Genomic DNA, 13,573 nt, shown 5'->3' with positions numbered 1-13,573 from the left:
GCCAGGGTTGGGTTTTTCTGGGGAGCTCAAAAGGGATGTGGGGTTTTGCTGCCCTGGTAATTTGGGCATTAATTATCACTAAGGGTTGGTTCCAAGGTCTGCAGATGAGTCTATGGAATTCAGGAGAGATGCAGGGGTTTGCAGAGAAGGTGAACACTGCTGTTCTGTGGGTATTTCTCTCCCTTAAAAGTCTTTTGTCATCCTGCAGAAGGAATAATTTTTAATATTGAATGGTCCATTTTTTAAATAAACAGGATGAAAAATGAACTTATTCCATATTGTCCCATGGTTCTCCAGAGAGCTTCCTGTAGGTATTTACCACAGGACTGGGCACATACATCTTCATTTGCTCCCTTTCCAATATCTCCTTTCCTAAGGAAAAAAAAAGTGAAACAAAATAATAAGGAAACACAGGAATGAAAATGTATGAGGAGCTGCCAGGATGGAAAGGGCTACTCAAGAGCCTGAGCAGGGAGTTTGGGATTCGTTTCAGGGAATGGGCAAGGACAACACCTGGGCACGATGAATCAGTCAAGAGACATTCCTTGGAGCCATGGAATCATTTTATCAGCCATGGCTGGGCTTTGAGTCCGTCCTGCCCAAACCAGTCTGGGGCTCTGGGATCAGTACCAGCGCTGCTACCGTTTAATTAATGCCCAATTACTGCCAGGACAGAGGGCCGAGTCCTTGGAGGTGATGGGATGGAAACTCCTGGACACGAGGGGAGGAGGATGAGGACTGGGCTTGCCACAGCCCCCCAGGGGCTTTGCCCATGACTCCTTGTCCTGGCTCCCTTCCCTGGCCAGATTTTCGAGCAGTTTGTCAAGACCCGGGTCAGGGAGGAGTACAAAGAGAAGAAGAACAAGCTGCTGTTGGCCAAGGAAGAATTCAAGAAGCTTCTGGAAGAATCCAAGTTATCCCCAAGGTGGGTGTTGCCTTTGGAAGGGTTGGGAAGCTCGGCTTTGTCATTTAGGCTGAGCTTTGCAGCGCAGAATTCTTCCTAGCAAGAGGAAGATGCCAGTTCCAATGCTGGGGTGGCATCTCTTCCCTGGTATTCTCCAGAATTTTGTGGTATTCCTGGGAGAGGAAATGTTCCATCTGTGTCTCCCACTCTCCCTGTCCCTGTCCCTTCCCCTCTCCCTCTCTCCCTCGGAATGTGCACCACTTTGCACAGCACATTTATTTTATATTCCTGTATATGCAGTGATTATAGAACACACATTACTTATGGAAAATCAGTACCACAGTGTTCAGTCTCATCCATATTACACATGCAGGTGTAATTACTCAGAAATTGCATTTAGTCTTGGGCTTTGGTGGAAGAGAAATATAATTTCTCAAAGTTCCCGTTAATGCCATGCCATTAAATTCATGGAATGTGTCCCTGCCCATGGAAGGAGGTTGGAACAAGATGATCTCTGAGATTCCTCCCAACCCAAAGCCTTCTGTGACTCCACAATTCTGTGATTAAATTAAAATACAGCGTGCAAGGCACAATTTATGTTTTACTTTGTTTTTCTAGTGGTGGATCCAGACTCACACAGTGGCAGTGCTTAGGGCAGTGCTCTCTCATTTGTAAATTACATGAAAATAAAGGGGTTTATATTGTAAATATTGTTAAATTGCTGGAACAAAGAAATGACTGTTTTCTCTGATAAAACATGCAGATAATTATTCACCATGACCTGCGTGGGCACACGGCTCCAGACAGCACGTGGGGCTGGAATAATTGTAATTACAAGAAACATTTTGCAACACAATTAGGGATATTCTGGGCTGGTGTCCCACCCAAACTCTGCTTCCAGCACTGATATTCCCAGTGCCCAGGGGAAAAGCTGTGCTGGCCCAGAGGCCAGGAGCATTTCACCCCTGAAGGGTTTTGGGAGCTGACTGTGACAGCAAAGCACTGAGGAAGCTCCTTTCCCTGCCTTGATTTAGGCACACAATGAGAGGAATAAATCCCAAATATTTCCAATAAAAACCAAAGAGTCACCTTGGGGAAAGGAGCCGGGCATGCAGCCTGAAAGGCAATGAAGGTAGAAAACCCTGCTAGGAGGGAGCTCGCCTTGGAAATACAAAACATGCTGGAGCTGAAATAAAACCTCCTTGTCACTGCTCTGTGAGCGTGGCTTTAATGGCTCAGCAGCCTCCTGCCAGCCACCAACCCCTCTGAAATCCCATTCTAATCCTTGCTGGCTGCCCCAGTGCCCAGAGCCCTTGTGCGGGGTCACCTTCCTCCATCCCAGGAGGAGGAGGAGGAGGATTCTCCATTCTTCCAGGAGGAAGAGGAGGATTCTCCATCCCGTTCCTGTCACCCACTCCCATGCCCTGGTTCTTGGTGTGGGTGCAGGGCAGGAGCCTGGGGCTGAGGGTGTGTGACCGTGTTCACAGGGGTTCTTGGATGAGGGAAGAGACCAGGATCTGACTCCATGTTTCACAAGGCTGATTTATTATTTTATGATATATATTGCATTAAAACTATACTAAAAGAATAGAAGAAAGGATTTCATCAGAAGGCTGGCTAAGAATAGAATAGGAAAGAATGATAACAAAGGTTTGTGTCTCGGACTCTCTGTCCAAACCAGCTGGGCTGTGATTGGCCATGAATTAGAAACAACCCCATGAGCCCAATCCCAGATGCACCTGTTGCATCCCACAGCAGCAGATAACCATTGGGTACATTTTGTTCCTGAGGCCTCTCAGCTTCTCAGGAGGAAAAATCCTAAGGAAAGGATTTTCCATGAAAGATGTCTGCGACAGGTGGCGGGCACAGCCCCAGCTCCCCAGTCCCCTTTTCCATACCCTGGTTGTTGGTGTGGGTGCAGGGCAGGAGCCTGGGGGTGGCAGGCACTGCCCCAGCTGCCCAGGTCCCCTTTTCCACAGGGACAACCTCGCACCTTTCCAAAGGACTTTGCCTTTTCCACAGGACAACCTTCAAGGAGTTCGCCGAGAAGCACGGCCGGGACCAGCGCTTCCGCCTCGTCCCGAAGAAGAAGGACCAGGAGCATTTCTTCAACCAGTTCATCCTCATCCTCAAAAAGAGGGACAAGGAAAACAGGATAAGGCTGCGGAAAATGAGATAAGAGCGAGTGGAGCTGGCAATAAAGACACGTGCCTGCGGGAAGGGGTTCCAAGGAAGGAGGAGACGCTCGGGGTCCCAGGGCAGCGCCAGGAGAGGGGGGTCCCAGGGAAAGCTGCCTCTGGACGGAGTTTGGGGAGCGCCCGCTGCAGTGGGGAAGGCTGTTCTGCAGGAATGGGAAGGATATTCTGTTCTCAAAGAATTAATGTTTCATATTGAAGCTCTCTTTTGTACAACATCCAGAGTTCGATGCATTTCTAATTGCCATGATATGTCGATCCCTTAATTGTTTTAATTATGCAAATTACTTGTAATATACACAAGTTATGACTCCGATGCAGATTTATAATTAAGCAGAAGCAGATGCCATCCAGAGCAATCTCAAGGCATTTCCATCACTTAGGGGAATTATCTCAAGCAATCTTTTGGCACCTCTGCATTTCCACCAAGCGTGTGGGGTCTGGTGGTCTGCAGGACCCGCTCCCACTGCTCATCCGTCCCTGTCCAGTCCTCTGAGTAGTAGTAATCAGCTATTCATTGTAAATCTTGGTGAAGAGTGTGGAAATCTTGGCACATGTTCCATAGGAGAACTCTCCGGCCCAGAACTTGCCGTGGGCAGGGTTCCCCTCAGCCTTCCAACCCCAGTTCTGTGGTGAAGCCATCCCAGTTGGATTTGGGTTCTGTTCCTGTGTGTGAAGAGTCTGCATGAGATTTTTCTCATCATATTTGTATAAATAAATATTTAACTTTTGTAATTAAGAAGCATTTCAAGCCTGATTTCAGGGGTGGAACTTGTTGAAGAGTTTTGGGGTTTTTTTTGCCAGAACTCAAGTGGAAAATGCTGTCAGGGACAGGGTGGGGGTTGTTGGGGTGTCTGTGCAGGGCCAGGGGCTGGACTGGATCCTTGTGGGTCCCTTCCAGCTCAGGAGACTCTGGAATTCCAGGAAATAATGGGGAAAATGACACAGGGCTGATGATTTTTACTGGAGAGATGGAAAACCAGAGGGGGCTCCTGCCAGCCAAGATTTGTGTGCAAAATCAGTGAGATCAATTGGAAACCTGAGGATATTGGGAACAAAAGAGTCACTCTGGCTGCACAGGTAGGATGTGGCTGGGGGGACATCAGCAGATCTCTGTGCTGCTCCCAAGATGCTCTGATTGTGATTTCTTTTTTCCCCAGGACACCTAAATTTTAAGTTATTGCTCCTTAAATCCATAGACCTCTGTTTGCTTGCAGTGAGTGAGATACTTTCTCCAACTCCCAGTAGTTTTTGTTCAGGTGTGTGCTGGATATTTTTATATCCAAGGCCATAAAGGAACTTTCTGCTGCCTTGGAAAAATGAGCTTGGAATGCTTCAGAGTGGCAGGACAAGGGGGAATGGCTTCCCAAGGCAGGGTCAGTGGGACACTGGGACACTGGGAAGGGATGCCTGGCTGTGGGGTGGGCAGGGACAAGGGAAAGGGCTGTCCCAGGCCCTGTCACCTGCCCCAGGCCAGCCCAGGTGCTGCTTTCATTGCTCCCTGCTGCTGCTCCATGGTTTCACATCCCTGAGGGATCTCCTGGAACTGCTCCTGCTCAGGTGAGTGCCCTGGGGCTTCTGGAGGGCTGCATTCTGTTCAGTGTTCAAGCTGGAAAAACACGTCAAGGAGTGGGATGGATTTGATTATTTTTAATGGTTTTTAATGGTTTTTAATGGTTTTTAGTGGTTTTCAGTCCAACCAAGGGCACTGAGAGGCATCCCTGGAAGGTCCCCAGACAGCCAGGCCAGGCCAGGCCATGGGGAGCAGCTTCATTTGGAGTTGGTTGGATCACAGGGAGGAGAATGAACCCAGGGTATCTCCAGATGGAGCTCAGGGTTTGCCTCCCCAGGGACAAGGCACTGAGAATTAGGAAATTGTCATTAAAAGCTAGATTAGGGTGGAGTGGGCTGCCAAGGGCTTGAGCTTGCTCATTTTGGCTCCACGTGCCAATAAAATGCTGATAATGGCTTTGCTGGGGTACTGTGAGGAGCAGTTTGTGTGCTGGCACCCTTGGCTGGCTTGGTGTGAACCCAAGATAAACAGGAGCAAAAATCAAAGGTGATAATGTTGTGTGGCTTTTCTTCATTTCGGTGAAATCCTGAGGAAACAAACTGTGCACAATGTGGGCGATGGGAAGATGTGCAAAGGATGATTTTGGGAGGTTTTGGTCAGTTTGGGAGGGTTTTTTTCTCTGTTTTTCAGCCTCCCAACAAGGCTACAGATTTTTTAGTGGTTGAGCAAGAGTTAAAACCATTTTGGTTCTCTTTTTGAAGGACTTTGTGATTGCTTGTTTGTTTTGTTTGTTTGTTTGTTTTTTTTTTATATCAGTTTTTCATATTTTGATTTCTTTGCTTGGGTTTACTTTGGTAAATATTGCTTTCATCCACCCCCCTGGGAGCAGGTTTCCCTGTTGCTGTGATCGTTGCTGGGAGAGCTAATCCCGAGCAGAAATGAAGAGAAGTCAGAGAAATGAGAACAAATGATGGCAGAGCTCCCAGGAGCCTCCCAGTTTTCTCCCCTGGCTGCACAGAGAGATGCTCTGGGTGTGCTTCTGTGAGCAATCCCAGCTGCTTTATGCTCAAGGGCCAGGGCAGTGTCCACACCTTGTGCCTCCCTGGCCCTGCTGCTGCCCCTGGCTCTTCCCAGTGCATTGTCTGTTCTCAGAGCAGTCCTGGCTCCAGGCACTCCCCACGGGTTCCTGAGGTCCTTGTGTTTAAAGTCTCCGCACTGGGAAGGGAAATGGGACAAAACTGGGAATGCAGAAATGATGTTTTTCCTTGAAAGGGAAAACTCTGTCCCCTTTGCAGGGAAAAATGTCATTTCTGCATTCCCAGCACTCCCAGTTTCCCCTCCCAGAGAGGGAGCTGGAGCGGGCTGGGAGCTTTTAGGAGTTTGTGAGAAGTTCCTGCCAGCCCTGACTGGATGCTTCATATTTGTCAAAATTGCTCCAAACTGAACTTTTTTCCCCCTTCACCCGTGAGGGAAGGAAGAGCCTACAACTGCTTTTTGACTGTTGTATTTCCTCATCCAGCTGCTCAGCAGGGCTTGGCTTTGGGAGAGAAGCAAGGATTTATTTTTGTTCTTTTTTGAAATAATGAACAGTCAGAGAGCTGATCCTGTGCTCTCACCCTCACTGCAGACCACAGCCCCATCCCTTTCCTCCTCCTTTAATATTAGTGAATAATTTGCCAATATTTAACTCTGGGGATAATTTTCAAGGTCAATCATTGAATGGTCTGGCTTGGAAGGGACCTTAAAGATCATCTCCTTCCCCCCAGTGCCTTGTGCAGCTTATTTTGGAGTCAGCTGCTGATAAAATGAAGGGTTTGATTTCAAAAAAGGCAAAGAAATCTTTGCCAATTCACTGAACATTCTCTGAGCACTCCTCTCTCAGCTTGTTATTTATTTAGAGAGAAAAACTCCCAGTCTTTGTAAATTCTCCTGCTTGCTCGAGCTGCACCTTTCAGGCAGCTTTTCAAGGACATGGGGTCTCCAGCTCTGCTGGGACATTGCTGAGCTGGAAGGACTCACTGGAACCTCTCCAAGTGAACTTTTCCACGCTCACCTGCTGGAATCAATGCGGCCATCGCTGGGTTTGAAGCAGTGACACCAGGTGGGGATCAACCTTCAGAATTCCCAGAGCAGCTGTGGCTGTTCCTGGGTCCCTGGCAGTGCCCAGGGCCAGGCTGGAGCACCTGGGACAGGGGAAGGTGTCCCTGCCACGGCAGGGGGGCACTGGGTGGGATTTGGGGACCCTCCAACCCAAACCAGTCAGTTCTTAGACCAGGCTTTACCCCATTAAACAAAATATCTTTTTTTTATATATATATATTTCTCCTTTTTCTCCTTTGAAGAGAAAAGCCTTTCCCTGGAATCACAGCAAAGCTGTGCTTCTGCTTGGAACAGGCACTGCCTGCAAAACAAGAATTCATTTAACTTTAAAGAGCATTTTTAATAAAGACCTTCTCCATCTGAGGGGGCTGTGAGTGTAGGCACGGTAGGCTGAGCCTTTCAAGGCCCATGTTTTGTTTGTATTAAAAATAATTTTCCCCTCAGATGTGATGTTTTTCCTCCTAAAAGAATAAAATATTGATTTAATAATTCAGACACAGTCAGCTGGAGGTTGATGTGTCTGGATCTTCCGCACAGATCTCCTTACAAATTGCAGCTGCGTGTTTTTATGGCTTTATTGTGAAACAAACGCTGCTCCTACGTCCCCCAGAGCATCTCAATGTGCCTGAGGTGCTCCCAGGGCAGGGAAAATCCTCTTCCTGCACAGCTCATTGCCAAGGAGGGGCACAGGCAGGGCCAAGCCTGCCCAGGGCTGGGGGACTCAGCTCTGGGGGCCCTGGGGAGCGCCCAGCTCTGCCCCCACTGCTGGGATAAAGGGGATCTATTGCTGGAATAAAGGGGGTCTCTGGGAATAAAGGGGATCTCTGGGAATAAAGGAGATTGCTGGACATAAAGGGGATTGCTGGACATGAAGGGAATCTCTGGGAATAAAGGGGATTGCTGGGAATAAAGGGGATTTATTGCTGGGAATAAAGGGGATTTATTGCTGGGAATAAACGGGATTTCTGGGAATAAAGGGGGTTTCTGGGAATAAAGGGGATTGCTGGACATAAAGGGGATTTCTGGGAAGAAAAGGGATTGTTGGGAATAAAGGGGATTTCTGGACATAAAGGGGGTTTCTGGGAATAAAGGGAATTTCTGGACATAAAGGGGATTTCTGGACATAAATGGGGTCTCTGGACATAAATGGGGTTTCTGGACATAAAGGAGATTTCTGGACATAAATGGAGTCTCTGTACATAAAGGGGGTTTCTGGATATGAAGGAGATTTTTGGAAATAAAGGGATTTTTGGAAATAAAGGGGGTTTCTGGACATGAAGGAGAGTTCTGGAAATAAAGGGGTTTCTGCACATAAAGGGGGTTTCTGTACATAAAGGGGATTTCTGGACATGAAGGGGGTTTCTGGAAATAAAGGGATTTTTGGACATAGAGGGGGTTTCTGTACATAAAGGGGATTGCTGGGAATAAAGGAAATTGCTGGACATAAGAGGTTTCTAGGAATAAAGGGGGTTTCTGGACATAAAGGAGGTTTCTGGACAGAAAGGGGGTTTCTGGACATGAGGGGGAGTTCTGGAAATAAAGGGATTTTTGGACATAAATGGGGTTTCTGCACATAAAGGGTGTTTCTGCACATAAAGGGGGTCTGTGCACATAGAGGGGGTTTGTGGGCACTGCAGTCCCTGGGCGGGTGTGGGCTCACTCAGGGCTGAGTGGCTGTGGCTGAGGGGCCAGGAGAGGTCTCAGCACTGCAGCATTGATGGTCTCTCCTCTCTGGCACTGACAGGAGAGGAGCCCAGGTGAGGCACTGATGGATTTTGGCTTCTCACTAATTAAAAATGAGTAAATCTTTCAAGTCACTGCCTCTGCTTTCTGTTGCTGAGGTCTCAGCAGTGAGCAGAGTGTGCTCCATGTCAGCCTCTGAAATTGCTGCACCAAAACCTCCATTGCCCAGGGATGCCCTGGGGAAAGCAGAACAGTGAACTGCTTAAAAATTAAACTCTTTCCTTTGGGCAGTTTCTGAAAAAAAACCACAAATCCATTTTGACTTTCAATTTAAAAAACAAAACAAAGGAAACTACAAATTCCAATGCAGAAATGGAGAGCAGGACTATCCTAGGCTCCTCCCTGGGATCCAGGGGGAGCCACAGCTTCTCTGGGCACCACTTATAAATGAAATACAGAATTTGCTGTATTATATTTTATAATTTCATATTGTTTATATATTATTTTAACATTATTATGTTATATAACTATTGATTAATTGATAATTAATAACACTCAATATAATAATTATCATAATATATAATAATCAATATATTGATCGATTGCATATAATTTTGTACTATTTATATTTTATTTTAACATTAATCTATTGTTATATAACTATTGATTAATTAGTAATTAATAATGCTTAATATAATAATTATCATAATATATAATAATCAATATATTGATCGATTGCATATAATTTTGTATTATTTATATTTTATTTTAACATTAATCTACTAAGTTATATAACTATTGATTAATTCATAATTAATAATAGTTAATATAATAATATATAATAATTAATATATTGCTAGATTGTATATAATTTTGTATTATTTATATTTTATCGTAATACGATTTTATATAATTTTATATTGTGTTATGTTATCTTACTGTAAATAAGCAAATGGGAAATAGGTTTAATGCCCCTCCCCATTTCTGAGTTAAGCAAAGTGCCTGTCTGAAGGGTCAGTGAAAGCCAATAATAAACCAGATGATCTTGGAGCAGTAAAGGGGCATCAGCAGGGTCTGTGCTCCCACAGCTCAGCAGATTGTTTAATTGATCCCACAATTGATTGCTCTCAGCTAATGACAATTGTGCCTTCCTTGCCCTCCTGTCCTGGTGGACAGTGTGCTGGTGATGCCTTGTGCAGACTGCCCTGGAGCAGAGGCTGGACAGAGCTCCAGAATAAAGCAGGGATTTATTCAAAGCATCTCCTCCATGGATCCACCTTGGGCAGCACCAGAGCCCAGCCAGGGCTGCACCCAAGATGAACCAAAATGGCCCCAAAATGCACGGCCGGGCACGGGCTCTGTCCCTGGGATCAGTTCTGCTCCATTTGCACCTTGCAGTTCATTGTCCCATTCCAGCTTTAGCCCCTGCAGTCCCACCCTGCTTGTTTTTCTCTCTCCAGCCCACGGGGTTTGTGCTCTTGGGCTGAGATTTGGATCATTTGTCCTTGGTGCCCAGCTGGAGCAGGAATTGTTTTGTCTCCCTGCTCTGTGCACAGAGCTCAGCATCCCCTGATGTGTGCCCAGACCCACACACTAAAGCAGCACAGAATGGGAAAATAGAAAAGCCAAACCTGAGGCACCAAGGGAGCTGGGCAGAGCCATCCCTGGGGGTTGAACAGCCCTGCTGTGGTGGCACCTGGGGACATTGGTCAGTGTGGCCTGGGCAGTGCTGCCAGCAGCTGCACTCAGCCACCTTCAGGTCCTTTCCAAACTGAATAATTCTGTGTTCCTGGGGCTGTCCTGTGGGGCACAGAGGTGTGCTGTGACCAAACCCCAGATGAGAGAGCAGCTCCAGGTGCTGGGCCTGGCTGGTACCTGGGCACTGCCTGGAATCCCCAGCCCTGCATTCCAGCCTCAGCATCCAGGGAATTGTGCTGCAATGCCTGGAATTCCCCAGCCCTGCATTCCAGCCTCAGCATCCAGGGAATTGTGCTGCAATGCCTGGAATCCCCAGCCCTGCATTCCAGCCTCACATCCCTGGAGCTGTGCTGGGAGGGCCCAGGGAGGGGAGCCCTGGAGCAGCAGGGTGGGCTTGGGTTGGGCTGTGGGACCCCAAACCCAGCCTGGCTCTGGGCTGAGGCTCCTGGGGGACAATGTGCTCAAGGTGGGTGTAAACCATGAAGGAATGAGGAGCAAAGTTGATTCTGCAGGCCAGCAGCTTGAGCAGAGCAGCAGGAGAACGCTGCAGTTCTGAGCAGGGTCCGGGGGAGCTCTGGGCCTCAGCAGGGTTTATTTTCACAGGTGCTGAGTCCGGAGCCATCAAAGCCCCTCCACCCTCGTTTGTGTCTCCAGTAGCCCCAGCTCTGCTCTTCATTCACTCTTTCCATGCTGCTCCTGCACGTTGATTCACAGCTCTACCTGCCTCTCCTTGCAATCAGTAGCATTAATTAGTTAATGAATGCCCACAGTGCAGAGTTACAGGCATTTATTCAGGAAATGGATGGTGGCTGTGATCAGGAGATTGATCCAAGCCCCCTGTGCAGGGAGCTGCTCCTGCCCCCTGATTGCAGCAATCTGTCCCCGGAGTGGGTAATCAGGAGTGGCACCAGGAGACAAATGAGCAGGGCTGGGGATGGCAGGCAGGCACGGGGCTGATTAACATAAATATCCCATCCTGCCGGGCAGGCCCCAGAGTGGGGCTGCACAATGGAATCGTTCATTGCATGGCTGCAGTGGGGAGAAAAACGACATCATGAGCAAAATGGAATAAACAGCAGAATGTAATTTAATGATGGCTGGCTCATTCTGATCCCTGCACGGGCAGTCTGGGGCATGGGCACTGCTCTGGATTTCACATTCTTTTGGCTGAGAGGGAATCATTTTCCAAGAAGTGGATAAAGGAGTGTGCAGGATCCTGCCAGGTGTCCTGGGGATGTTCCCCCTTCCTGAACTCAGCAGGGATTTCCCAAGGAAAGAGTTGATGCCTCAGGTTTGGCTTTTCTATTTTCCCATTCTGTGCTGCTTTAGTGTGTGGGTCTGGGCACACATCAGGGGATGCTGAGCTCTGTGCACAGAGCAGGGAGACAAAACAATTCCTGCTCCAGCTGGGCACCAAGGACAAATGACCCAAATCTCAGCCCCAGAGCACAAACCCCGTGGGCTGGAGAGAGAAAAACAAGCAGGGTGGGACTGCAGGGGCTAAAGCTGGAATGGGACAATGAACTGCAAGGTGCAAATGGAGCAGAACTGATCCCAGGGACAGAGCCCGTGCCCGGCCGTGCATTTTGGGGCCATTTTGGTTCATCTTGGGTGCAGCCCTGGCTGGGCTCTGGTGCTGCCCAAGGTGGATCCATGGAGGAGATGCTGTGAATGAATCCCTGCTTTATTCTGGAATTCTGTCCAGCCACTGCTCTAGGGCAGCCTGCACAAGGCATCCATTTTTTGGGGGCTTTTTTTGTTTTTGTTTGTTTGTTTGTTTTAATTTTTTGTTTGGATTTTTTTGTTAGTTTTGTTTCATTCTTTTTTTGTGGTTTTTGTTTTTTTAGGTTTTTTTAATTTTATTTTATTTTTGGTTGATTGCTTTGGTTTGGGTTTTTTGGTTTTTTTTTGTTTTTTTTTGTGGTTTTGTTTGTTTGTTTTTTTGTTTTGGGGTTTTTTGTGGGTTTTTTTTTTTGTTGTTGTTTTTTTGTTTTTTTTTTTTTTTTTTGTTGTTGTTGTTTATTTTTTCTTTAAACCAGGGTGCTCAGGCCTTGGCAGGCCCTGCCCAGGGAGGTTTGGAGTGCCCATCCCTGGGGGTGTCCCAGGAATGAGCTGCACTTTCCTGGCCCCTTGGTGGTGGGGAAGGTGTGGCAGGTGCTGCTGACACCTCTCAGGTAAAATCTGCTCAAAGCATCAACTCTTGGTTACCCTTCCCACCCTGTGATGCTGCTGGGACTGCCCTGAACATGGAGCTCCTAAACCTGCTGGGTTACAGCAGCCCAGCCAAACCTTCCTGGCAAACCTCCAGTGTCCTGACGTGTACGTTACTGTGATGATCTCCTCTGATCAGCCACTCAGCTGTGCTGAGGAAAAGCCTCTTAGCTGGGATTACTCCTTCCAAAGCCAGTGAGTCAATCATGGAATTAGAGCGTGCCTCAAAATCCGTGGGTGTGTGCTCAGCCCAGCCCAGCAGGCTGGGACCTCCCCAGAGCTGCAGCAGGGGCTGCTTTCGTGGCATTTATTTGCTCCACCTTGTGCAGCCCCCATGCCCAGAGGGCAGCCCAGGGAGGGAGAGGCTGCAGCAGGAGGCTCCATCCCTGTGGCTCCCAGCAGGATCTGCCAGCTCCTTTCCCAGGGGTATCCCCCTGCAGGATGCTGCTGCACTCCATGGAAGGCTGTGTCCTCAGAGAAACAAAGTAAGTCAGAAGGAAAATTAGTTCTGGGTTAGAAATTGGTGTTTCATACCCAGCAAGAGATATCAAGTACCAGGTTTGATGCCTCTTGCTCTTCTCTTTGTAATTCCATCAGTCCCTGCAGGATCCCCTCTGATTTATTTCCTCTTGGATAGAGCTAGCCTGTTTTCTGATTTTTCATCTCCTGACTGATCATGGCAACGTTCTGCCTGCCCAGCTCTGCTGAGGCAGTGGGGAGCTCTCAGTGCATTCTCCAAGTGAGGCCACTCTGTTATAAAAACCCCAGATTTAGGCTGGGACAAAGGCTCTGCACCAGCTGGGATGCAGCCCTTGGTGCCTGCACCCAGCAGTGCCACCAGGGAGCCTGGGAATGATTCCAGGTCCTCCCTACAGGAATCTCCCAGGATCTGTGCCCGTGTGTCCTTGGCAGGCTGGGCTCCTGCAGCTCCATCCTCCCAGCTGGCCTGGCTGCTCTGTGCCCTCTGCATGCTCTGCCTCTGCCTGCTCCAGGGAATCCAGCCCGTCCCTCACCGGGGAATTCAGACAGCACAAGGCACAAATTTCAACCACAGCAAATCCTGGCTGTTCCTGCCTTGCCCTGGCTCTGTGAGAAGGGTGGGCTGAAAAGCCCTGGAGCTTCTGCTGAAATCCTGGGGAATCTCCTGGGATCTCTCAGGGTCAGGGCAGAGGGATCCAGCACTGCTCCTGCTGCCCTGCAATCCCCACGGCTCTGGGGCTGCTGTGCCACCCCCAGCTCTGCCTCTGGCTCCCATCTGCTCCTTCTCCC

General features: G+C 48.3%; 1 protein-coding gene across 1 annotated transcript in view; it reads left to right on the top strand.

The window, feature by feature from the left end:
* The window catches only part of TCERG1L (transcription elongation regulator 1 like), a 63,220-nt gene extending 59,379 nt beyond the window's left edge, over positions 1-3,841 (top strand). The window contains exons 12-13 of the mRNA XM_066554700.1: positions 807-925; positions 2,927-3,841. Of these exons, the coding sequence (XP_066410797.1) occupies positions 807-925; positions 2,927-3,083 (276 nt within the window). The 3' untranslated portion in view covers positions 3,084-3,841. The remainder of the gene's footprint in view (positions 1-806; positions 926-2,926) is intronic.
* The last annotated feature ends 9,732 nt before the right edge of the window (positions 3,842-13,573 follow it).

Source organism: Molothrus aeneus, chromosome 8 (genome assembly GCF_037042795.1).
Source record: "Molothrus aeneus isolate 106 chromosome 8, BPBGC_Maene_1.0, whole genome shotgun sequence".
Lineage (NCBI taxonomy): Eukaryota > Metazoa > Chordata > Aves > Passeriformes > Icteridae > Molothrus > Molothrus aeneus.
Note: the sequence above shows the minus strand (reverse complement) of the source record. Positions and strands in the feature narration are given on the sequence as shown.